The following is a 24576-nucleotide window of genomic DNA, read 5'->3' on the forward strand; positions in this document are numbered from 1 at the left end:
CTCGTCCCTCGGATGCACTGAGTCCGTCGGCTCTCTCCCATGTCGTCCTTCTCGCTAGCTGCGTCTTTTGCTCGACTCTTGTACTCCTAAGTCCCTGCACACTTAGACACAAGGTTAAAACACTACATGACATAACTTAACTTGTTGATTACATCAAAATAACTTTGGGGTTTCAACATCTATATGTAGAAATTAATTGTTAACTTCTACGATAGATATTTTTTATATCATTTTGATTTTATTTATCTAAATTATAACTTGATTAAAATAATATTTTAAAGAGTAAAATAATCGATAAAAACTATATGATACTCATTAATTATAATCGATGGTATAAAAGCTAACAAATATTTTCTATATTTATAGAAATTGGTGGCTAACTTCTACACAATTAAATGATAAGATAATTTGAATATTTCATGTTAAATATGGTGTTCACTTGATTTTAATTGAAAATAAGATACTAACGATTTTGTAAATGATTCGCACTTTTTAATTTTTACCCAATTTAAATTATAATTTTATGTATATTTAAAAATTGATTTTTAAAATATTCTTACCATTTACTTTTTTCTCCGCTTTTACTAAGAGGGATCTCCAATATAAAATTTGTGAGAGATTTTTAAAATAAAAAAAATTGAATAAAAAAGTTTAAAACTATTATAGATATGAGGTTTGAGATTTATAGTTTAAAAGTAATAGTGAAAATTCAAATATGTTTTTTTATATTAAATTAATATATATATATATATGGAGTTGTGTAATTAGCTGCTATCAATTATATTATAAAAAAATTCTTTTAAAATTTTAATCATTGTAGATGTTTTAACAAAATTTTTTAATATTGACATAACATATTAAAATTATAATTTTTTTTTTTTTTTCATTTAGAGCTTTTAGATGCCCTAGAAAAACAATTTGTTATATTATGTACCCATCCACATAGCCTGTCACGGGGAATACGGACTCTAGTGTGTTCCATGTCGGGCCCATTAGAATTTACGCAATAGATTTGCAGGTACTTTGTGGGTAGAATGAAGGAGTTCCGTTTGAAAATTCTATATAAAGTTCTGCCCTAATTTTACTGCCTCTTCCGTTCGCTGGTGTTTTTGCGCCGGCAGCGGACTCGAGACGCGTTGACTGTTGATTCGAGATACGTTTGACATCCCGTTTGGGGAGGTCTGTGGGATCGAATTGTTGATGGGCTCTAAAGATGAGAAGCCGACTGGTGGAGGCTTGTTCTCCTCCATCACGTCTAGCGTTCGGAATTGGGGCAGTGCGATGCAGCGATCAGTCAACGGGTATGAATCCTTTCACCACTATCTAATTTTCTGTTGCCTGTAGGAGCAAGTTTCATGAGCTTAATTCGTAATGAATAAAGAAGGATTTGATATAACAGCTAGTGTAAATCACTGTTTTTATTTATTTATGAGTTCGCTTAATGGCTCTTTAGTGCTAACTTTGTTAGAAAAATTGCTTCTTTACAACATTGGTGGCTAGATGATAAACTGTAGCTAGTTGTTATATTAGTACTTGGGATTCTGCTGTAACTAAAGGTGCTTGCTTGTGATAGACTGTAGTAGCTTGCTGTATTGTCATTATTGTAATTCTGTGTTTATATAGTAATAGTATTCAACTACAATATTTCATATTTCATTAAGATAACACGGATCCATGCACATGGGTCTCCTGGGACCATGAAGGCATTGCTAAGATCAACAAGGAATAGATGAATGGAAATTGCAATTGTGTGGAAGTTTATGGAAATTGCAATAGCAACACTAGCTTTGCCTCCGCTCTTATAGAGCTTATCTTCTGTGATTTGACATTGGTTGCTAGAAAAGATAGGAAGATTTTATTTTATTTTTTGTATTTGAAAAAAAGGATTTTGAGTAAAATGCATCATCTGCTCAGATCTTTTATCAATGCAGATTCAAGATTGCAGAGTTAGTAAGGCCTAGCTAGAATGTCCAGATTACAAACACTGTATTTATGCACCTGCAACTATGTAGAATAGGATAATTATTTCTATTTTTTTTAAATAAGAATTGCCTATATACCGGCAATGACTAGTTATCTGATTATTGCACTGCATGCTAACAGGTTTTTCAAAACCTTGTTAGTTGTTTAATAAAAAATTAAAAATCCCTATTAGTAATGATCGTAGTTGCTAACCTAATGCTCTAATAGTCTTGTTTGGTGGAAAGTGGTTATCTGATATTTACATGCTATATTATCAACTTATAATGTACTCTGAAGTGAACTTCTGTTATAAAAGTAGCACATTCATAGTAATAGGTTTCTCCTCAATGTTACACACTTTGTAATTTTCCCATGCCTATATATATGTTCCTGAATTTCAAACTTGCTTTCATGCCATATCAAGGATACACTTTTGAGATATATTAATAAGCAGTATTGCTGTGATAACTTTGGTTTCATCATTCTCAATATTTGATTTCAGCCTGTTTTTTTAAAAAGGTGGGCTGTTTTGTTGCATATCTAGATACATAGGGAGTATGGGATAGCCGGCCAAATTGAATATTGCATAGTTGCACCCTTATGCGTGGTTTCTATCTATACACTCTGAGAACTTTAAAATTGGCTGCTTATTGCTATATGTTGGCTATATTTGATCAAGCCAAAGCTGGTTTTGACCACACAGACTAGTCTGAATTTACCAATTTCAAAGAGATTTTTTCCCCTAAAAAAGACTAGCACACCTCAAACTCTTGCATGATTTATCCTTCTCTCTATGTCACTTTGTTGCATGCAACAGAGATATACGTACTGTACCATCTGTCATCTTGCAAGAGTGGTCAACTCTAACAAGTTTTACTCGCCTATTGACACCCACAATGGTGTCAAGGCTTGAATGGTCTTCTTTGCCCCTTTCTTCATAGTAGTCTGCCATTCTTACATGTTCCCTCTATCCCTCTGCAATAGCTCCTATGGCAAGGATCAGGATTTGGAAGTGAGAAGGCATGATGAAGTGAAAGCAGCAACAAGAGGATTGATAATAAGCGCAAATTCGTAACTGAGGAACTATACCAGCTATTTTATCCTCTCTATAGTTCTTGCTCAAAATTTTTTATTTTCTGAAAGTAAAAACACTGAATAATACAACATTAGCAAGCTGATTCAGTTCTTGCACTTTCAGATCATTGTTTTTATCCATCTGTTTGCTACATTAAGTAAGAGGCTGTCTTATTGGTTGGACCACTTGCAAATCATCAATTAGCTTTTATGTCATGCTTGAGTCTTTTAACTTGTGTTGGTCTAAAGCGTTTGACAGTTGTAACTTTGTACACCTTTTTTATGTTGTGCATTATTATCAATATAAATAACTTTTAATGTTTAAAATTGGCTATCATATCTTGTCTTATATTGCATATGCATTATGTAATTGTTCGCTTTGCATAGTTCCCCTTGATTTTAGTAAGTTTGATTCATAGTCTATCATGAAGTTCTGTGACTTTAAATTGTGCTGAGTGTAATGCTAACTTGGGTCACAAATAAACAGTGTTTAATTTTCAGTAATGTCATGGTTTTTATGCACTAAACATATTTTTGCATGACCAACATTTCAGGCTATTGGGTTATGAAGGACTTGAAGTTATCAATCCTGAAGGAGGCAACGAAGATGCTGAGGCAGAAGCACAGCGAGGAAGATGGAAGCAAGAGGTTTCTTTCTTTCACTAACTATTCATTTTTTATGTTATATTTTTCATTATTATATGGACAATTTTATTCTGAATTTAGTCAAGAATTTGAGATAGTTTAAAACTTTGCCAGTGAATGCTATATACCATAATTATTGTTAGCTTTGAGAAGTTCTGGTTCTATCTAATCCCCAACTTGATTATTTTATTTTTTTTTTTTAACGTTTGACAGTGATTTTGTTAGGAAGCAATTATAGAAACAATTTAGCACTTAATTGCATCTTGACTATGATGAACTAACCTTATAATGATTCCTGCATCATCTCCTATGTTTTATGACTGTGGCTTGACATATATTCTTTTAATTTGGAGAACATTGAATATTATCTGATTGCCTATGCCTTTCATTTGGCACTCTAATTTGAACTTAACTAACAGATATCTATGAGGCATGTTTCATTTTGGTTCCTAAATCTAATTGGTCGGCTTTCTCATATCTTGTCACCGACTTTCCACACTTTCTGCTATCCATTTTCATGTACATCATATCATTTTTGTTTTTTATTTATGATTTGTAGGATAGAGATGGTTATTGGAAGATGATGCACAAATATATAGGATCGGATGTAACATCACTTGTGACATTGCCTGTCATCATTTGTGAGCCAATGACAATGCTTCAGAAGATGGCTGAGGTTTGCACCAAAATTTTTCCCTTGTATTTGTGTGTGTATGTGTGTTTTAACCTGTATTAAATTGGTCATACACTCACTTTATTTCTGGATACATTTGTTGACGCAACATCAATATCAAACTGTGGAAAGTTGATGAAGCAAAGAACACAATTACCTCACTTAGAGGAAAAACTCTGACAAATTGAAACTTTGTATTAGTTTGAATATTGAAATCTAGACTTCTTGTATAGACTTGGCTCGGCAACAAACACAAAAATAATATTCTAAATAAGAAAATATGTCAGACTTAACTTGGACTATAATTATTCTCTATTTAGTACTAAAATAGAAAATTTTAATTGACTCTAAATTATCCAATGATAAAAAAATCAAAATTAAAATTTGTTGCAGATGCACCAATCTGGAATATTTTTTTAATTAGTTTTCTTTCATCGTGGATGTGTCAATCTCAAATTTATTTATTTTTTCAATTATTTTTTTTAATGTTATTTATTTCCCTGTTTGCATGCATTGTCTGTTTTCTTATTGCACCAGACCATTTGCTCAACAGATGTTTTTCCTATTAAGTGAATATGCCCTACTAGATTTAAGATGTAGTCCTCTGAAACTTGTAATATATCCCATTTGATTGGCTGTTCCCAGATTGCAACTGATTGGTTGTTCCTGACACAACTTTTGTTTTCATTCAAGCATGAAAGTACAATAATTGATTGATAAAGGTGGAGAATTCAATTTGGCTCTGAAAGACACTGTAAAATAGGCTCATTCACTCAATAAATAAACTTCATCTGAGAGAAAAGGAAACCCCAAGTTTATCTCAAATTCATGATGTCAGATCTTTCTCCAAATAAATGGAGTTGGGTTGGATCTGTACTTTTTCCCCTGCCCCTCTCAAATTCAACTAATGCCGCCTATAATCTCCCACACTAGGATCACCACTTTATTCTTTATGAGATTTCTCTAATGGATCGAAAGGAACCGATGGGGGGGGGGGGGGTTTGAATATCTCGCTCGTTAAAAAACTTTTCTTTTCGTGTCGATTTGTAAAACTAATATCAAAGTGAGGCAGCGGAAAATAAGATAACAAAAGAAAGACAGGTGACTCAGGTGGTTACTTGGTTTAGAGTCTATGTCGACTCCTATTCCAAGACTCGCGATCCTTGATCGCACCGTTGGGCAATTCAGTATAACTCTTCTTTTCGAAACCTTAGGAAAGAAGCAATTCGCACAATGCAACTAGAAGAAAGTAACACACTACTATCTTCTTGAAATTAAAGCAATACAAGCTAATAAAAATATATTGACGAAGAATAAGAAGCAAAGCTTGTCGGCAATCCTCAATGTAGCAGCTTGCATGTGAAGATGATGTGCAGAATATCAGAAGCAGGAATAGAGAGCTAATTCGGAACCAATTGAAAAAGTTGCCTTAGCTCGGACCCCGAGCACCCCTTATATAAGTCTCGTTTGGTCGATCGAAAAGCCGTTCGGTCGACTAATCCTTTCAGTCTATTGATCCTCCTATTGGTCGACTAAACCTTTGCTTTCCTTCTTCGTTGAGATTCGATTTTTGCATATTTATGAGCATTAATTGATCGGTCGACCGATCACCTTGTTTGATCGATCGAATAGAGCAGTTTTCCTGTTTGCCGAGATTTAAAATTAATTCGCCATTAATGCTTTTATTGTTATGTCGACCGATCCCTGGATTCGGTTGACCAATCGGCCTGACTTCCATGTTTGCTTTAGCGCGATTTGATTTCTATTCTGTATCAATCTGATTCGGTCGACCGATCCATGAGTTCGGTCGACTGATCTGATCGGTTCTTGCAAAACAGAGTTAAACAACTATTCATGTAGAACAAAGTTAGAACAATAATATATGATGCATGAGTAGTAATTGACAATAAAACTGTCTTGATCTCAACTTAGAAACCTTCCCGATTTTTTCAGTTGGATCAGCGACCTAAGGTTATTCCTTTTCAAAACACGACCTCACCGTCGCTTTTCTCCAGTTGCTTACCTTAATCTACTTGCCGAACATTGGTCCTCTAGATCTGTTTGGACTTTGCTGCTTAGCATCGGATCAACTCACCAAAGCTTCCTCTTGATTCTAGATCCTCCAAACCTATCGAGCTTCACTGCCAAGTGTCGGGTCCTCTCGACCCATTTGGACTTCCTGCCTAGCTTCCACGATTTGCTAAGACTTTCCCAGTTGAGTAAATATTCTGTACACTCAGTTAACTTGTTAGATCAAACAACACTTAACTTGTTAGTTAACCTTTGACAACATCAAAACTCAGGTTTGATTCTGGTGCACCTTGCATCAACAATCTCCCCCTTTTTTAATGTTTGACAACCAAGGTTCACAGTTAAGTTTATAACATATGCAAAAATAAGTAAACAAGCATTTTAACTTAACTCTCCCCCTAAGTTGTTAACTCCCCTTGAATTCACTATTTCTCCTCCTTTTGACAAACATCAAAAATAGGGGAAATATAAACAATAAGTTTGAAGCATTCCAAGATTTAAGTTTTGGAGTTAGAAAAATTACTTGGAAAAATTTTGTAACCAAAGATGTATAGGCATATGATTTGAAAAGAGTTAGTTTAAAAAATTTTCTCAAGATTTCTAATGCATAAGTTTTGAAAAGTATACTTTTAAAAATTTTTCTAAGGACAAATATATGTTTAATAGAATTGTTGAAAATAAGAACTGTTAACAAAAAACTAAGTGATGAAATTAGTATTTAGAAAACAAATTTTTGTAGAATTTGAAAATATTTTGTAAAGAGAATTTTGAAACAAAAATGTGAAGACAATTTTTTTTTTTAAAAATGAAGTATTCTAAAAACATAAGTGTAGAATTTTAAAGTTGAAAATTTTAAGTTTAAAGTAAGATAAATTTTGAAAATGATAACTATACAATAAAACAACTTTTGAAATATTTGGAAAAAAGAAATTTTGAAATATATCATTGTAAAAAACGTTAGTGTAAATCCAAATATTTGAAATTAATAAATTTTGAAAAATTGGTAAAGAGGATAAAATGTGAAGTTTTGAATTTTTTTAGTCTTGAAATAAATTCAAAGATGATATTTATCCTCCCCCTTAAGTTGATATGTGCCTAAAAGTCTGAGCATTGTTTAAAAACTAAAAAAAAATATCCTTATTATGAAATGCCCAACCTTCATACTAAGCTGACTACCATAAGATTGCAGCTGTTGACTCAGGTTCGTCAATTTGAGCTTTTGGTTTTAACTAGTTTGTTACTAATCAGATTGCTCAAATTGATCAATGTATTTTGTTTAAAGCTCGGATTTATAACGATGCACTGACATAAACATCTGAAATCTTAGGGTAAGCCTTAAGCATCTCACACCCAAGCAAGGTATCCTACTGTGCTTGTGAGATGTTGACTACTAAAACTATAGGAGCATGCAATTCTGTGATAAGTCATAGGCTACTCTATAAAGATAAAATATTTTGAAAGCAATTTTAAAAAATTTTGAAAGGGGAATTTTGAAGACAAGTTTTGAAAAACTAATAAGTAATATTTCTTTTAAAAAAGTACATATTAAAAAAACTATTCTAAAAAAAACATTCCTAATTTACATGAAAGAAAGTACGGATAACATTTAAGCAAAAGTTAAACAAGTAGCCAAAATATCCAGTTATGTCATCAAGGCACAAATATGTCAAAATAAATATCAATATCTAAAAGTCACTCGTCAACAACATTATCAGTATCAATATCTACGCTGCTCCTTCTCAAAAGCATCAGCTCGATCAGTCATCTCCTGACGAAAATCCATAAGCTGTCCTTGGAGAGAGTTGTACTGGTCGGTCATCTTGGTCTCTAGGGAGTCGAACCACCCAAAAATGTCATCTCGGAGATGATTAAAAAAGTCACTGGTTGGTGGAGTAGGTGTGTAAGAGATGCTTTGGCCCGCATCGAAAATAGGTGTCATCGCAAATCTTGCATCAAAAGGCGGCTGATGTGGCTCCTCGACTACTATCGCCTCATCCTCAGCTATGGCTGCCTCCCCTACAGGTGGGACGTATCGTGGATGAGTCTGCTTATACACCAATTGTTTTACACTAGTCCTGATCCCAGCTAAAGACATCTGTCTGATCCCAACTAGATCAAAATCAGACAACTTTAGTAACTCACCCCGATGAACTCCTACCCCTAGTGAAGCAATGCATGCAGTGAGAACATGACATTAGATCATATGAACTTTATTCGAGGTGCAATATCCCGAATAGTAGATAATAGATTTTAACACCCAGTAACCTAAGTCAAAGTCTAGTTGGTGGCTTCGTGCATACATCATAAAAAGATGCGCTAAACGCAGAACTCTCTGATCTCTAGATGACAAAGGATGAATGCAAGACTCAGTGGTACGGATGACATCTTTCTGGAACGTTGTCCCTCAAAGAAGTCAGCATACATAAGATCAAGAGTCAGCTAAGTGAAAGGATTGTGTAGTACGTCAGGAAGAGAAGCATTGAAAAAGATGTGGTTAACAGACCGAAGGTTGAATTCGCAAGAATCTTAGAAACATATCAAGGTCAAATAGCATATCTTGGATCGCTACTTTGGTTTATAGTGATGGGAATCAATCTCACATAAGTTGTGATAAAATTCAGAACACATAATTGAGTTATAAGCATGTCTACAAATAACAATGCTATCAAGTTGAAAATGCTAGGTTTTATCTATGATCTCTAGACAATATGTTTGATAAAATGGAAGCTCAAGACAACGAGTCTCTATCACTTTGAATTTTTTATTTGGAAATGATTGACGCATATCCTCAGTTGAAAATCTAGGGCCTTGGCTGGGATTTAAATTCAGAACACATAATTGAGTTATAAGCATGTCTACAAATAACAATGCTATCAAGTTGAAAATGCTAGGTTTTATCTATGATCTCTAGACAATATGTTTGATAAAATGGAGGCTCAAGACAACGAGTCTCTATCACTTTGAATTTTTTATTTGGAAATGATTGACGCAGATCCTCAGTTGAAAATCTAGGGCCTTGGCTGGGATTTAAGGAGCTAGCCTCTCTTTGTGCAGTACGACTTTTTTCACTATTATTAAAAGAATTGAATAAATAAACTGAAATTAGAAAAAGAAAGAAGGATTAGTTAGATGTTACTGAGGAATCACGAAGACTGGGCACCATGTTCTGGTAGCGGAAACTAGAGAGGCAACTTTGGATTTGATATCCCTAGGCTCCGCCCCGCTGCGTCTTTATAGCCTTTTATCGGTCAATCGATCGTAGAGTTCGGTCGACCGATCCCTTTAATTCGTGCAAGGTGAATGAAATAGGGATGGACATTAGGTTTTCGGTCGACTGATAACACAGTTTTGTCGATCGATAATTTGATTATGGGCGTCTGTTTCGTGAAAATCCACATACAGATAAATTGAATTTGTCTTAATGATTCTTTGTGTTAGTTTGGTTTTTCGGTCGACGAAACAATTTGTTTTGTCGACCGATAAATTGAATTAGTCTTAAAGCTTCTCCTGTGATTTGGTTGTTCGGTCGACGGAACATCATGTTCCGTCAATCGATAATGTTTTTTTTTAAGTTATAATTAATTTTAGCTTTAATTAAGTTTTTAATTTTGATTTAAGTTTTAATTTTTATTTAACTCTTAATTAATTTTGAATTAAGTTTTTGATTTAAGTTTTTAATTAAGTTTTTTTAATTAATTTTCAATTAAGTTTTTGATTTAAGTTTTAAATTATTTTTTTAAGTTTTAATTAAGTTTTTGATTAATTTTGAATTAAGTTTGATTAATTTAAGTTTTAATTAATTTTAGTTTGAATTAAGTTTAAGTTTTTAATTTAGGTTTTAGTTTTAATTAATTTTGAATTAAGTTTTAATTAATTTAAGTTTGAATTAAGTTTTAGTTTTAATTAATTTTGAATTAAGTTTTAATTAATTTAAGTTTGTTTAGTTAAAATTACCAACTAAGTTTAAATTAAGTTTTTAATTAGGTTTAAATTATTAAGAATTTTGAAAAAAGGTTCTTCAACCTACGTTAGATTCAAACTTATCTTTTTGTTAATCAAGAAAACTTCCTAAAGATAAGTCTTCAGGCGATGCATATGACTTTCTTGTGTATCAACGGTGGATCATTTTTTGAATATTTTTCAAAATAGTCCTGCCCAAAATAACTAAATACTAGGTTTTGGTCTAACTAGTTTATGTTTGACTGGGGTAGTTTCAGCCAAATCCACTAGGTCTAGTGCACTAGGTAGAATACACATGATTTAGCCTAGACATGCCTTCAATAAAGTTTTCTTAGCGTATTATCATCCCAATCCATTTCGATGCTATGTTATTATAGTTTGGCAAACCTTTTTAACTAACAATTCTAAGCTAAGCAGAAAAATATAGCTAATCCTAAGCATGTATAGTTGATTAATCAAGTAGGTTGAACGATTTTTCTATTTGCTCTTTCTGAGTCATAGCTTAGATATGGTCTATCTAAGAAATAAATTTAACTCTTAGGGATTAAATATTGGTTTTGGTTTGATTGATTTGGTTAAGCATTTTTAGGAACCTATGCTTGGACTTGATTTTTAACATTTTGACTAATTAATGACAAATATGGCTTGTTGGTTTTGTTTGAGTTTAATCAATTATGGATTTATTGTATATGACTCGTTGCTATCCAAGTACCATATTTAGACACTTAGATCCCGATTCGAGCTTTTCAAACGTTTTCTTGAGTTGCTCCACTTGACCTTTCAAGTTGGAATTTTCTTCCTCAAGTTTTGCAACTTGAGTTGAAGTTCCAACTTGAACTTGGTTAGTCAAGTAACTCAAGCTAACTTACTCCTTAAGTGGTCAATTTCCTTAAGTAGTAAGTTATTTTGTTCCTCAGATTTAGTCAATTTTTTAAACAAGCATTTAACTATTTTAAGTAAATTTGACTTGGAATAAAAAGTTATCATATCGGGACCTTCGAAAACGGATACAGATCCGTGGCTTCTCTCAGACTTGGCGTCGATCTCGGACTTGTACTTTTCCTCGGACTCGGAATCTTCGTTTCTTGCCATAAAAGTAAGATAGCTCGAGTGCTTCGGTTCTTCCGCGTCAGACTCCTCGGAAGATGACTCGTCCCATGTTGCTTGAAGAGCCTTCTTCCTTGTCGACTTAGGCTTTTCGTCTTTCCGGTTTGGGCATTCGTGTTTGAAATTCCCCTTGTTGCATCCGTAACAAATCATTTCTGATTTGTTTTGAGTATATGGTTGATCAGTACTGTTACGAACCGCAAGTGTACGGTTACGTCGTCAGTAATAATAAAAGATATCGTATCCACAGGGACTGTTGATTAAGCACTAGTTAACTTCGCACGATGAATTATCTAAACAAACACAAGATTGATTAGAAAGAAAATAAGAGAAAGAAAGAGGAAAGAGAGAGAATAGATCTTGAGAGGGGTTGAGCAAGAGGATGGTGGATGATAGATTCTAGGATTTTGGTTTCCTTATAATGCTAGGTGATGTTACATAGATTGCTTAATTTCTATCCTCTATGTTCATGTTCTTGTAGGAAGTTATATTCATTACCGACTCTCCTCTGCAGTGGATAAGCCGGCATGATCTACTATTCTGTGTCCTATGCTACTAAATGGAAGTGATTCCTATGAAGTCCGTTAGCGGGGCAGCCCTGTCACGACGCCCCTCGGTCATACAATATAGAAACACACTAACACACAATAACATAGAAATAGAAATAGAGATTACGCCCGATCCCCTACTTCCTTGTGGAGATTTGTTTCTCCTTTCAAGGTGATACCCTAGACGTCCGTTAGCGGAGCAGCTTGTCACGACGCCCCTCGGTCATACAATCTAGGGTATTTCTCCTACGGGATTAACAAATCTACACAACCATTTGATAAAACATGCAAAAGATATATATAAGCATTCACACACATATCATCAAAAAATGAACAAGGCATCAACAAGTCATTGAATAGAATCATGGCAAATCTACATAGTTTTACATCATTCATCACATCACAAATACTCCCTACATCCTAGATCTGGAGATCTACTCCATTGCAAAGGAAGAACAACCCCAAAACATAAAGAAAAGCATACTTACAACCCTAGATGTAAGAAGAAGGGGAAGAAGAGATGCTTGTCAATGATTCTGATGTCTTGGGGATGCCTCCTTGCTCCGGAGATGGACGGATCATGAAGGAATGGAGGAGAATGAAGCTCTAGGGTTTCCCCTTAAGGGGAGAACCCTTCCCCAAGGAGAGGGACGAAGTCCCAAACCCAAGATGATTTGAAAAGGGGAGAAACCCCCCTTTTATAGAGCAGGGCGTAGTCTCCACACGACCCATGACACGGTCGTGTGGCCTTCACACGGTCGTGTGCATCTCCCTCTCGGCCAAGGTGACACGGCTGTGTAGATTCACACGGCCGTGTGCTGCTTCAACACTGCGGCCGTGTGCTTCTTCTGCTCTGTCAATGTTACACGATCGTGTGGATTTACATGGCCGTGGCCTTCTTCTCCTCTGCCAAAATCACACAGCCGTGTGGATTCACACGGCCATGACCTTCTCGCCACTGGAGAAATGGCATGGCCGTGCCATTTGGCACGACCTTGCCTTGCTTTACCTCTGGATTGTTGACACGACCGTGTGGGTCATTAGAACATTGGCACGACCAAAGCAAGATATGGCCATACGGCCGTGTGGCATACACGACCCAAGCTGGATTTCCTCCGGAGTTGCTCCCGTGTGCAAGTTAGCTCCATTTTCGCTCCAAATAGCGTCCTATCAATCAAAACAAGCAAAGAGCAGATCTCCGAACAGAATATAATAGAAGTATGATATTATAATGAAATAGGGTGTAATAAACATAGATTATGCTAATGAAATACCAGTAGATGTGCGTCCAAACATGCATAAAAGTGTATATAATCTACGCACATCACATCCCCAGACTTAAACCTTTGCTTGTCTTCAAGCAAAACCCGCAATCTAGATTCATGTGGTTAAATAGTGCATCATAATATCTAGCAAATCAATCTAATTCTATCAAATGATTTCATTTGTGAGCAAGATACAAAAGTAGTTTGAGTATGACCTAAGTAGTAGTCCTCCGTGCTCAGTGCAATAGTGACCTATGTTTATCAAGTTCAATCCCTAAGCCTAGTCAAGTCGTCGTAGAACCATATTCCTTATGCTCTCAGCGATAGACCCTGCCACACGCTTGGTTCATCCTTCTCAATCTACCCAAGGTCTCAAAGGCGTGCTCGATATCAAGAGAAGCATAGCAGTTATTTCCCCAGTATTCTAACTCGGTTTCAAAGGGGTAGCTTGCTAGTTTCCACTCACAACAACTATTTTTTATATCCCTTATTCATTTTTTTTTTCTTTTTTCATCATTATTTTTAAGTGATTGCAAGATGCAACACTTGAACACAAATGCATCTAAGTGCAAATGTTGGGATATTTTGATTTTTCCAAATGAGTTGACATGATTCGAACATCATCCAGTAACCAAAATATAATTTGAGAAATCATCAAGAAAACATTAGTACTAATCAAGTTTTATGAATCATGACTATTTTTAAAGTTTTCAACCATCAAAACTAGTCAAAGTGTGTAGAGGTCCTAAAACAAGGTCAATACTTAAACTCTTATAGTAAAAACATTGCTCACTTCATGCTATCATAGATAGAAAAAGATAGATCACTAAACATACTAGCATCATAAGTAACACATAAACCACATAAAATCTAGAATAAACGTGCTAGTATTTTGCAATAAGGAACAAACAATCATGATATAATGAATGATGCAACTAGCAAAAATTTTATTATGCAAAAAGAAATAAGCAAAAACTAAACTAAACCTAATGCATCTAATGCATCCTCCAGACTTAAACTTTTCATTGTCCCAATGAAAACTAAAAACAATGTGAAGGAGATAAAAATAAGAGAAGTTACCAAATGATGCATGCAAAATGTCATTAACTTCCCCATCATGTAGTTGCATTCCTCCTAATTTTTGAGTCCTATAAAAGAAGATTGACAACAAAAAATTAAGTAGAGGATATATTTTTATTATAAAGAAAGAAATAAAACTAAAAAGGAACTAAAACAAAAATGAAAGCAAGATTGTACCTGGGTTGCCTCCCAAGAAGCGTTTGTTTAAGGTCATTAGCTCGACCACCTCGTTAAATTCATCTAAATCTCGATCTTGGAGAGGTAAGATATTTTAGAACCTTCTTACCAAGGGTTCTCAGTTTTTCAACAAATATGTTCTCCTTCAAAGGTTCAACCCTATCATGTCCTTGTAACTCTTGTGCAACGTATGTCCTGCACCACCATGCTAAAAAACGAATTGATTAGTAACAGCAGAAAAATTAATTGAAATTTGACTTTTACCAATCACTAATGTAAGTAAATCATCGAACATGGTTTGGAATTTAGATAAAGAAGGTTGTGGCTCAAATGGTGGTCTTTCTAAAAGAAGTGATTCTTGAGACTTAACTTCTATTGCACAAGTCCCTACACTCTCAACATCAATTAGTTCATGTCCTACATCATCCAAAGTGACTAATGGTTGTGTGACTAAGGAAAGTGATTCTTGAGTCATCCCTACACATCCCTCCACAACATGACTATAAATTGGTTCAAATGTAGGAATGAAAGGCTCTTCTAGATCTTTGATATTAGGAGGTAATGGAATTAGAGTGCTGCACTCCTTTCTCAAAGTCTCAGATTCAAGATCCTCAAGCTTATCATAACGTTTTTTTATTATAGACTCGAGATTAGCTGAAATTCTATTATTTGTTGAGTCTATACTATCAAGTGTAGCATGCATTTTCTTGATGTCCTTGCGTGATTCAGCTTGAATAACTAGAACCTCCTCTAAACCATTCAACATTCTATCCAGAAATGATGAAAATTGGGGGTCCTCCAAGTCAGAGCCATATGTGTGTGAATTTAATGAAGCCATTTCATCTATCTTTCTATCGAGTTCATCTATTGATGTTCTCAAATTAAATAGCTTGTAGCAACTCTCAATTGAATGACCTATTTTATTGCAAGCTTTACAAAAATTTTGCTCTGACCTTTGATTAAAGTTAGAGAAAACACCCCTTCTTTCAACATGCATTCTATATGGATGGTCCAACAATATTGGACAATTATCATATATATGACCAGCTGCACAACAAAATTCACATAACAGAGTATTAGAGTTCACAACAGAAATTTGGTCAAACTTTTGAAATAGAGCTTTCAATCTAGTGATCAGTTTAAACATGCCCATCTAAATGATTAAAGTCAGAACAAGATAGACATGTAGAAGTAACAAAAAAATGAAAATGCAGAATTTAAATTGTAGAAAGAAAATGCATAATGAAAACAAGAAAGAAAAGACAAAAGGAAAAAGAAAACGTCTAGAGTAACTCATATGTTAATCAACTAATGTTAATCGAAAACAATCCCCGGCAACGGCACCAAAAACTTGTTACGAACCGCAAGTGTACAGTTACGTCGTCAGAAATAATAAAAGATATCGTATTCAGGGACTGTTGATTAAGCACTAGTTAACTTCGCACGGAATTATCTAAACAAACGCAAGATTGATTAGAAAGAAAGTAAGAGAAAGAAAAAAGAAAGAGAGAGAATAGATATTGAGAGGGGTTGAGCAAGAGGATAGTGGATGATAGATTCTAGGATTTCGGTTTCCTTGTAATGCTAGGTGATGTTACATAGATTGCTTAATTTCTATCCTTTATGTTCATGCTCTTGTAGGAAGTTATATTCATTACCGACTCTCCTCTACAGTGGATAAGCCGACATGATCTACTATTCTATGTCCTATGCTACTAAATGGAAGTGATTCCTATGAAGTCCGTTAGCGGGGCAGCCTTGTCACGACGCCCCTCGGTCATACAATATAGAAACACACTAACACACAATAACATAGAAATAGAAATAGAGATTACGCCCGATCCCCTACTTCCTTGTGGAGATTTGTTTCTCCTTTCAAGGTGATACCCTAGACGTCCGTTAGCGGAGCAGCTTGTCACGACGCCCCTCGGTCATACGATCTAGGGTATTTCCCCTACGGGATTAACAAATCTACACAACCATTTGATAAAACATGCAAAAGATATATATAAGCATTCACACACACATCATCAAAAAATGAACAAGGCATCAACAAGTCATTGAATAGAATCATGACAAATCTACATAGTTTTACATCATCCATCACATCACAAATACTCCCTACATCTTAGATCTGGAGATCTACTCCATTGCAAAGGAAGAACAACCCCAAAACATAAAGAAAAGCATACTTACAACCCTAGATGTAAGAAGAAGGGGAAGAAGAGATGTTTGCCAATGATTCTGATGTCTTGGGGATGCCTCCTTGCTCCGGAGATGGATGGATCATGAAGGAATGGAGGAGAATGATTTCCCCTTAAGGGGAGAACCCTTCCCCAAGGAGAGGGACGAAGTCCCAAACCCAAGATGATTTGAAAAGGGGAGAAAACTCCCTTTTATAGAGCAGGGCGTGGCCTCCATACGGCCGTGTGCATCTCCCTCTCAGCCAAGGTGACACGGCCGTGTAGATTCACACGGCCGTGTGCTGCTTCAACACTGGATGGCCGTGTGCTTCTTCTGCTTTGTCAAGGTTACACGATCGTGTGGATTCACACAACCGTGGCCTTCTTCTCCTCTGCCAAAATCACACAGCCATGTGGATTCACACGGCTGTGGCCTTCTCGCCACTGGAATGTTGGCACAGCCGTGCCATTTGGCACGACCGTGTGTTGCTTGGCCATGGGGGGGGGGGGGGCTGACACGACCTTTAGAGAAATGGCACGGCTGTGCCATTTGGCATGACCTTGCTTTGCCTCTGGATTGTTGATACGACCGTGTGGGTCACACGACCGTGGTCCTCTTTGCCTCTGGAACATTGGCATGGCCGTGCCAATTGGCACGACCAAAGCAAGATATGGCCACACGGCCGTGTGGCATACACGGCCCAAGCTGGATTTCCTCCGGAGTTGCTCCTGTGTGCAAGTTAACTCCATTTTCGCTCCAAATAGCGTCCTATCAATCAAAACAAGCAAAGAGTAGATCTCCGAACAGAATATGATAGAAGTATGACATTATAATGAAATATGGTGCAATAAACATAAATTATTCTAATGAAATACAAGTAGATGTGCGTCCAAACATGCATAAAAGTGTATATAATCTATGCACATCAAGTACATTCTTGGTGCTCGGTGCTCCTCTTGAACTTCTTCCTTGTTATTAGTCTTCGGATCTTATTGACCAATTCTTCTTCATTTGTTGAGTCTGAGTCTAACTAACTTTCTGATTCGTTATTTGTTCTTGATTTGGTCTCCTTTCTTGGTCCTGCATACAGTGCAATTCCTTTCTCGACTTAACTCAAATTAGATTGCTCGAGTAATTCTAATTCGTAAAACAATTCGTCTAATTTAATAATTGAAAGATCCTTAGAAACTTTGTAAGCATCTATTATTGATACCCACAAAGTGTTCCGAGGAAAGGCGTTTAAGCGTACCTTATTGTGTCGCGGTTCTCCAAGTGGTGTCCAATCAGGTCGAGGCCGTTGAGGATGTCTTTGAGTCGTGCGTGCAGTTGGGTGACCGTCTCTTCGGGAAGCATTTTAATGTTAAATAAATTATTCAATAAAAGATCTCTCTTATTTACCTTTGATTCGTCGCTTCCCTCGTGTAGTTTCCATTCTACGTAGCTAAAGTCTTCCCCTTTGAATAGGGGGGGGGGGGAACCGTGCTGTAACCGTCTTGGTAGGTGTTCGACATTCTTGCAATCACAGAATTAACCAAAGGAACTCTCGTCTTGGGATTAGCAGTGCGAGATAAGATAAATGTATAAGAAAAATCTCTTTAAAGAAAATGAAAAAGTTTTTGAAATTTGTTTGAAAAACTGTTAAGTAATTTCAGAGCGACCTGTTCTGATACCAATTGATGAATCGAAAGAAAGTGATAGAGATGGGGGGGGGGGTTGAATATCACTTGTTAAAAAACTTTTCTTTTCGTATCGATTTGTAAAACAAATATCTAAGTATGGCAGCGGGAAATAAGATAGCAAAAGAAAGACAAGTGATTACTTGGTTTGGAGCCTATACCGACTCCTATTCCAAAACCCGTGATCCTTGATCGCACCGTTGGACAATTCACATTCTCTTCGAAATTTTCAGAAAGAAGCAATTCGTTCAAATGCAATTAGAAGATAGTAATACACCATTATTTTCTTGAAATTAAAGCAATGCAAGCTAATAAAAATATACCGACAAAGAATAAGAAGCGAAGCTTGTCGGCAATCCTCAATGTAGCAGCTTGCATGTTAAGATGGTGCGCGGAATATTAGAAGCACGAACAAAGAGTTGATTCGGAACAAATTGAAAAAGTTGCCTTGGCTCTGACGTTGAGCACCCCTTATATAAGTCTTGTTCGGTCGACTGAAAAGTCGTTTGATTGACTGATCCTCCTATCGGTCAACTAGACCTCATGCTTTCCTTCTTCGTTGAGATCCGATCTTCGCACATTTATGAGCATTAATTGATCGATCAACCGATCACCTTGTTGGGTCGACCAAATAGAGTAGTTTCCTTGTTCGCCGAGATTTGAAATTAATTCGCCATTAATGTTTTTATTGTTCGGTCGACCGATCTCTGGTGCGGTCAACTGATCGGCCTGGCTTCCATGTTTGCTTTGGCGCGATCTTATTTCTGTTCTGCGTCAACCTGGTATGGTCGACCGATCCATGAGTTTGGTCAATCGATCAGACCGTTTCCTGCAAAATAGAGTTAAACAACTATTCCTGTAAAATAAAGTTAAAACAGTAATATATGATGCACGAGTAGTAATTAACTAAAACTGTCTTGATCTCAACTTGGAAACCTTTTCGGTTTCTTCAGTTGGATCAACAACCGGTTGTTCTTTTTCGGAACACGACCTCACGGTCGCTCCTCCAGTTATCTACCTACCAAACATTGGTCCTCCAGACCTGTTTGGACTTTACCGCTTATGGTCTATTTGGGAGGAGGTGAGGGAAGGGGAAGAAATGGGAAATAAGGGGAAGGGAAACTTTGAACCTTGTTTGGGAAGGAGTGAGGAAAGGGAAGGAAAGGTAAGGAAGGGTAAGCTTTAACCTTCGTTACTTATGGAAAGAGAGATTTTCTTACACCCCGAATTGGGGTGTAAGGAAGGGGAAGGGAAAACAAAAGATTTTTTATTCCAATTTTATCCCTGTTCTTAATAGTTTAAGAAATGTTCCAATTTCTAATTTTGCTATGTCGTCGGAGTCCAATTTCCTCGCCTTCTTCATAGCTCGTTTGTTGCCAAATTATTAGAGGAGGGGCTCCGACACGTATTCTAACTGAATTGAAGGGAGAAACGATTTTTGTCATCAAAATTTAAGAAGATATCTACTATTTTTTAATTTTTCTATCAAAATTTAATAAGTTTTTAAAGAATAGGAATGTAGCGTTATCTTTCAAATTTTTTTATTTAAGGTTTCTAGAATTATTATTTTCATTATTTATCATTTAATTACTTGATTATCGGTAATTCATTGTTTTGTTATGAATAATATAAAAAGATTAATTTTTTATTAAAAAAATAACTAATTTAAATGATAATATAAAAAATTAATTTTATTATTAAAAATATCTAATTTATATTTATAAAACAATATTAATATTATGAAAAATGTCTAATTTAAAAAGTAAGGGTATTTTTGTAACTTTATCTATTTAACCTTCATTCCCCTTCCTTTCCTCCCAAACAAAGTAACATATGTTACGTTAATGAACCTTCCCTCCCTCCCAAATAAGGAGAAGTTAAATACTTTACTTCCCCTCCCTTCCCCTCCCTTCCCCTTCCGTTAATGAACCTTCCCTCACTCCATCCAAACATAGGGTTAGTATCGGATCGGCTCACCAGGACTTCCTCTCGATGCCAGATCCTCTAGACCTATCGAGCTTCTTTGCCAAGTGTCGGGTCCTTCGACCCACTTGGACTTCCTACTTGGCTTTCACGATCTGCTAAGATTTTCCCGGTTGAGTAAAACATCCTGCACACTAAGTTAACTTGTTAGATCACAACAAAACTTAACTTGAACCTTTGACAGCATCAAAACTCAGGTTCGATTCTAGTGCACCCTGCAGAAACATTCTCTCCCATTTTAGGTTATAAAAGTTCTCTCTTTTGTTTCATTTTGATTTTGTCTGCTTCTCTTTGTGCAAGAAATATGTTGAAATTATAGCCATAAACACGTGGAGAAGCACACTATTTTTCATTCCAGATTTTATCTGAAATGTCAATAACTTCATGATTACTTGACAACATTGCTGCTAGATGATGGATTTTGACTTTGCCATTTTTTCATTTCCTTTTGATAGAGGCCATTGCTATAATTTAGAAACTGATATAGATCATTGGTCATGTATTTTATTTTGACTCTCTTTTATCTTTTTCATGACAAAATCTTCTAAAAAAATGTTTACACTATCTCATTTTCGTTTCCTGAGTCTGGAATCATTTGAAGTTGCTTCATTGATAGGTTTATGACAAAGATATTTGATCAAAATATTTTCTTGGCTTTTGAATATACCTTGACTTGGAGCAAACAATGTATATTCGATATTCCATCTTTCTATTCAATGGATCTTCTGCATTATCTATTGTGGCTATCCATTCATTTAGATGGCTTTTGATGCTGGCATTCTGCTAGTTTTGAACATCTTGCTACGATCTCAGATAGAAGAGCAGCTCATCCGTGTTCCAGGAGATAAATAGTTATAGATATACTAGCTTATTTTCTGTGAACCAGACTTACTGGACTTATAGTAAAATGCACCCTCAAAATGAGTAGTGTAGGCACTAACTGCTTGGCTGAAAGTTGTGGAAGCTTCACATTCATTGTGTAGAATCTTCATTCAGGAAAAAAAGAAGGATTTTGGATGGTTTGCTTTTTTAAGATAGCATTAGCACATCCAGTTTGCTCTGCATATTTGTCAGATGTATTTCTATAATATGAGCATGATATTTGTGCCATTGTTTATCGAGTGTAATTTTGTTTCCAGTTAATGGAGTACTCTTACTTATTAGATCTAGCAGATCAGTGTGAGGATCCATATATGCGGTTAGTTTATTCTTGTAAGTAAATATTTCATCTTTTTGTTCAACCATTTTAATCATAATGTGATGCAAATTCTTTCTTATGTTCTCCAGCTTCTTGGGCAATTTCTGTGTACTATGCCTTTCAGCGTACATGGAAGCCTTTCAATCCTATCCTTGGTGAGACTTATGAAATGGTTAATCATGGTAATCTGACATTCATCGCAGAACAGGTTAGTCATTCCTAAGTTTGCATCACTTGCAAGTCCAGGTTCCTAAGGTTTTTTGTATCGTTCTCCAATATTTACTCTCTTGTTGACAGTCTTAATGCATTGTGCTATTTTGATTTTCTGACTTGTGCATTGGCCTACTTTCAGGTTAGTCATCATCCACCAAAGAGCGCAGCACATGCTGAGAATGATCATTTTACTTATGATATCACTTCAAAATTGAAAACAAAATTTTTAGGAAATTCCCTTGAAATTTATCCTCTGGGAAGGTGAGAAATATTGTTGAGACTTCTCGAAGATCAAAACAATCTAGTTATTTTTAGAACAATTTCTTGAATATCTGAACTCTATCATGGTTAAAGTCAATCATAAGTGTGTTCATGTTTGGATAACCAAGATAATTTTCTTCTTTAACTATAGCCTTTTAGTTGCCTGAATAATTTGAAGGTTTGCTTGTGGTGCAGGACAAGGGTGAAACTCAAGAAAGATGATGTAATACTGGATTTGGTGCCACCTCTTACAAAGGTTAATAATCTTATATTCGGGCGCACATGGACTGACTCACCTGGTGAGATGATTATGACAAACTTGACCACTGGGGATAAAGTTGTATTGTATTTCCAACCATGTGGCTGGTTTGGGTATGATTTTCTAAGACCATTTCAATCTATCTCAGCATTTAATTCCTTTTTGGTGTGCAAGTGATGCGAAATGATAGTCAGAATTCATTCTTATGTTTGTATCGACTTTTCTCCTCTTTTGCCTTGAAACTCTAATCTTTGGTCTAAACATTCGGGACATGATACTAATATATTGGCAGTGCTGGGCGATATGAAGTGGATGGATATGTATACAGTGCAGAAGAAGAACCAAAAATACTAATGACTGGAAAATGGAATGAATCAATGAGTTGCCAGCCGTGTGATCAGGAAGGAGAACCCCTACCTGGAACTGAGCTAAAGGAGGCATGCATCAATTTTCTGTGACTCTTATTACCTGCTTTAGATGCATGATGATTATAAACTTCTTCTGTGTGCCTGTTTTTTTTGTCGAGCAAATTGTTTCTTTATGCACAATTGAAGCATACACTATATATATAGATGCTTTAAATAATACCAATAGCTTGCCCCCAAGGCGTAGCACAAACGATGGACACATGACATTTTTGGTGTAATGACCAAGGGTCGATTCTCAAGAACTGATGACTTGCATGGTTTACCCCACCCAGCGCCTCTCATCTGTCTACCTGCATTTACCTCTCTCTTCCTTTTTTAAAATGCCAATAGCTTCTTGCATGTTCAAAATAATATGGCATGCAATCAACTTAAGCATTAACATTTTGATGAAGGCAGGGTTTAAATCAAAGACTTTGGCAATAAATTTTCAAGGTTTTTACCAATTGAGCTAAGTTCGCACCAGTTGTGCAACATGCAATTTCTTGCTGGCTAATAACCTTTTTTTTTGAAGCAATCATACACGAGCGCCAGATTCTTGAATCATCTTTTGACATTAACATAGTCATAAGTTTTCCAAAATCACCTTTGTTTTTCATAATAAGTAAAAGAGTTATTCTGGTTATTCTGATGCGTTATTAGCTCATTTTTCATAATAAGCAAAACATTGTTCTGCTTCTTACAATGCTTTATCCACAGTGTGATCAATATTGATCATATGGATCTAAATTTACACAAATTCATTTAGTAGTTTATTTGTAGAAGTTTTTGTTTGGAACTTTGGTAGGCAGGGATGCTGGGTACTTTCAGAATGAAACATGTATGAAGCCCTGACAATTTAAAAAACCACAGACCAACCAGGTCAGGTTCCAGCATATTGAATTGGAGTAGGATTCATTGTCTTTCTTCAAATATTACTGACAATAACGTGTACATGTAATTGAAGTATCAATATAGAATATTTTTTCTCAGTCATTTCTTCATTTTCTTTTGATTCTGTTATACCACCTCCTATGATGCTTCTGTAATTTTTTTTCCAGGTATGGAGACTTGCTGCAGCTCCTGAAAATGACAAATTTCAATACACATATTTTGCCCATAAAATAAACAGCTTCGATACAGCACCTAAAAGGTTTTTAGCATCCGACTCCCGATTGCGATCTGATAGATATGCACTCGAGAAAGGTGATTTGTCCAAAGCCGGTGCAGAAAAGAGCAGGTGAGTTTCTGTAGAAAGAGGTAAATTACACACAACGGAAACAAATCCAATGTGTATGGTCAATTTTACATAAGCCTATGTCCGCCGTAGAAATCAGATATTTTAGAACTTCTAAGAGAAATAAAGGGTTTTTACTAATCATGGTTCAATCGTTTTCAGTTTGGAGGAGCGACAGAGAGCAGAAAAAAGGATCCGAGAAGCTAAGGGACATCAGTTTACACCAAGATGGTTCAACATAACCAGTGAAATCAGTCCCACACCCTGGGGTGATATAGAGGTGTACGAATACAACGGTAAATACTCAGAGCACCGGGCTCAGATCGATAGCTCCAAAACTATCGACGAGATTGATATTGAAACTATCAAGTTCAATCCATGGCAGTATGCCGATCTGTCTGCAGAATGAGGCTTGTATGCGTGGCAGCAAAAGACTTACCTGTCTACTTGTATCATGGATTGCAAACACATCGTCTTGTGATCTTATATAATTTAATAATTTCTTGTATTTTTGTATTCCAATCTTGTTTCATGGATGATCCATTTTGTAGAATCTTCTTTTTCCCCAAATTCTTGGATGTTGATGTTATCATGCTTACAAGTTTTTCTGGTGGTTTATTTTAATCTCGAGCCAATAAA

General features: G+C 35.8%; 1 protein-coding gene across 1 annotated transcript; it reads left to right on the forward strand.

Moving 5' to 3' along the window:
• The first annotated feature begins 1064 nt into the window (after positions 1-1064).
• Positions 1065-24529, forward strand: LOC122025291 (oxysterol-binding protein-related protein 3A-like). The gene is made up of 10 exons (XM_042584071.1): positions 1065-1301; positions 3591-3684; positions 4241-4357; positions 21505-21577; positions 21653-21771; positions 21916-22037; positions 22233-22409; positions 22589-22733; positions 23762-23940; positions 24100-24529. Exons 1-10 carry the CDS (start codon positions 1201-1203, stop codon positions 24344-24346), a joined length of 1374 nt encoding a protein of 457 aa, XP_042440005.1. The 5' UTR covers positions 1065-1200; the 3' UTR covers positions 24347-24529.
• The last annotated feature ends 47 nt before the right edge of the window (positions 24530-24576 follow it).

Source organism: Zingiber officinale, chromosome 9B, assembly GCF_018446385.1.
Source record: "Zingiber officinale cultivar Zhangliang chromosome 9B, Zo_v1.1, whole genome shotgun sequence".
In the NCBI taxonomy this organism is placed as follows: Eukaryota; Viridiplantae; Streptophyta; class Magnoliopsida; order Zingiberales; family Zingiberaceae; genus Zingiber; species Zingiber officinale.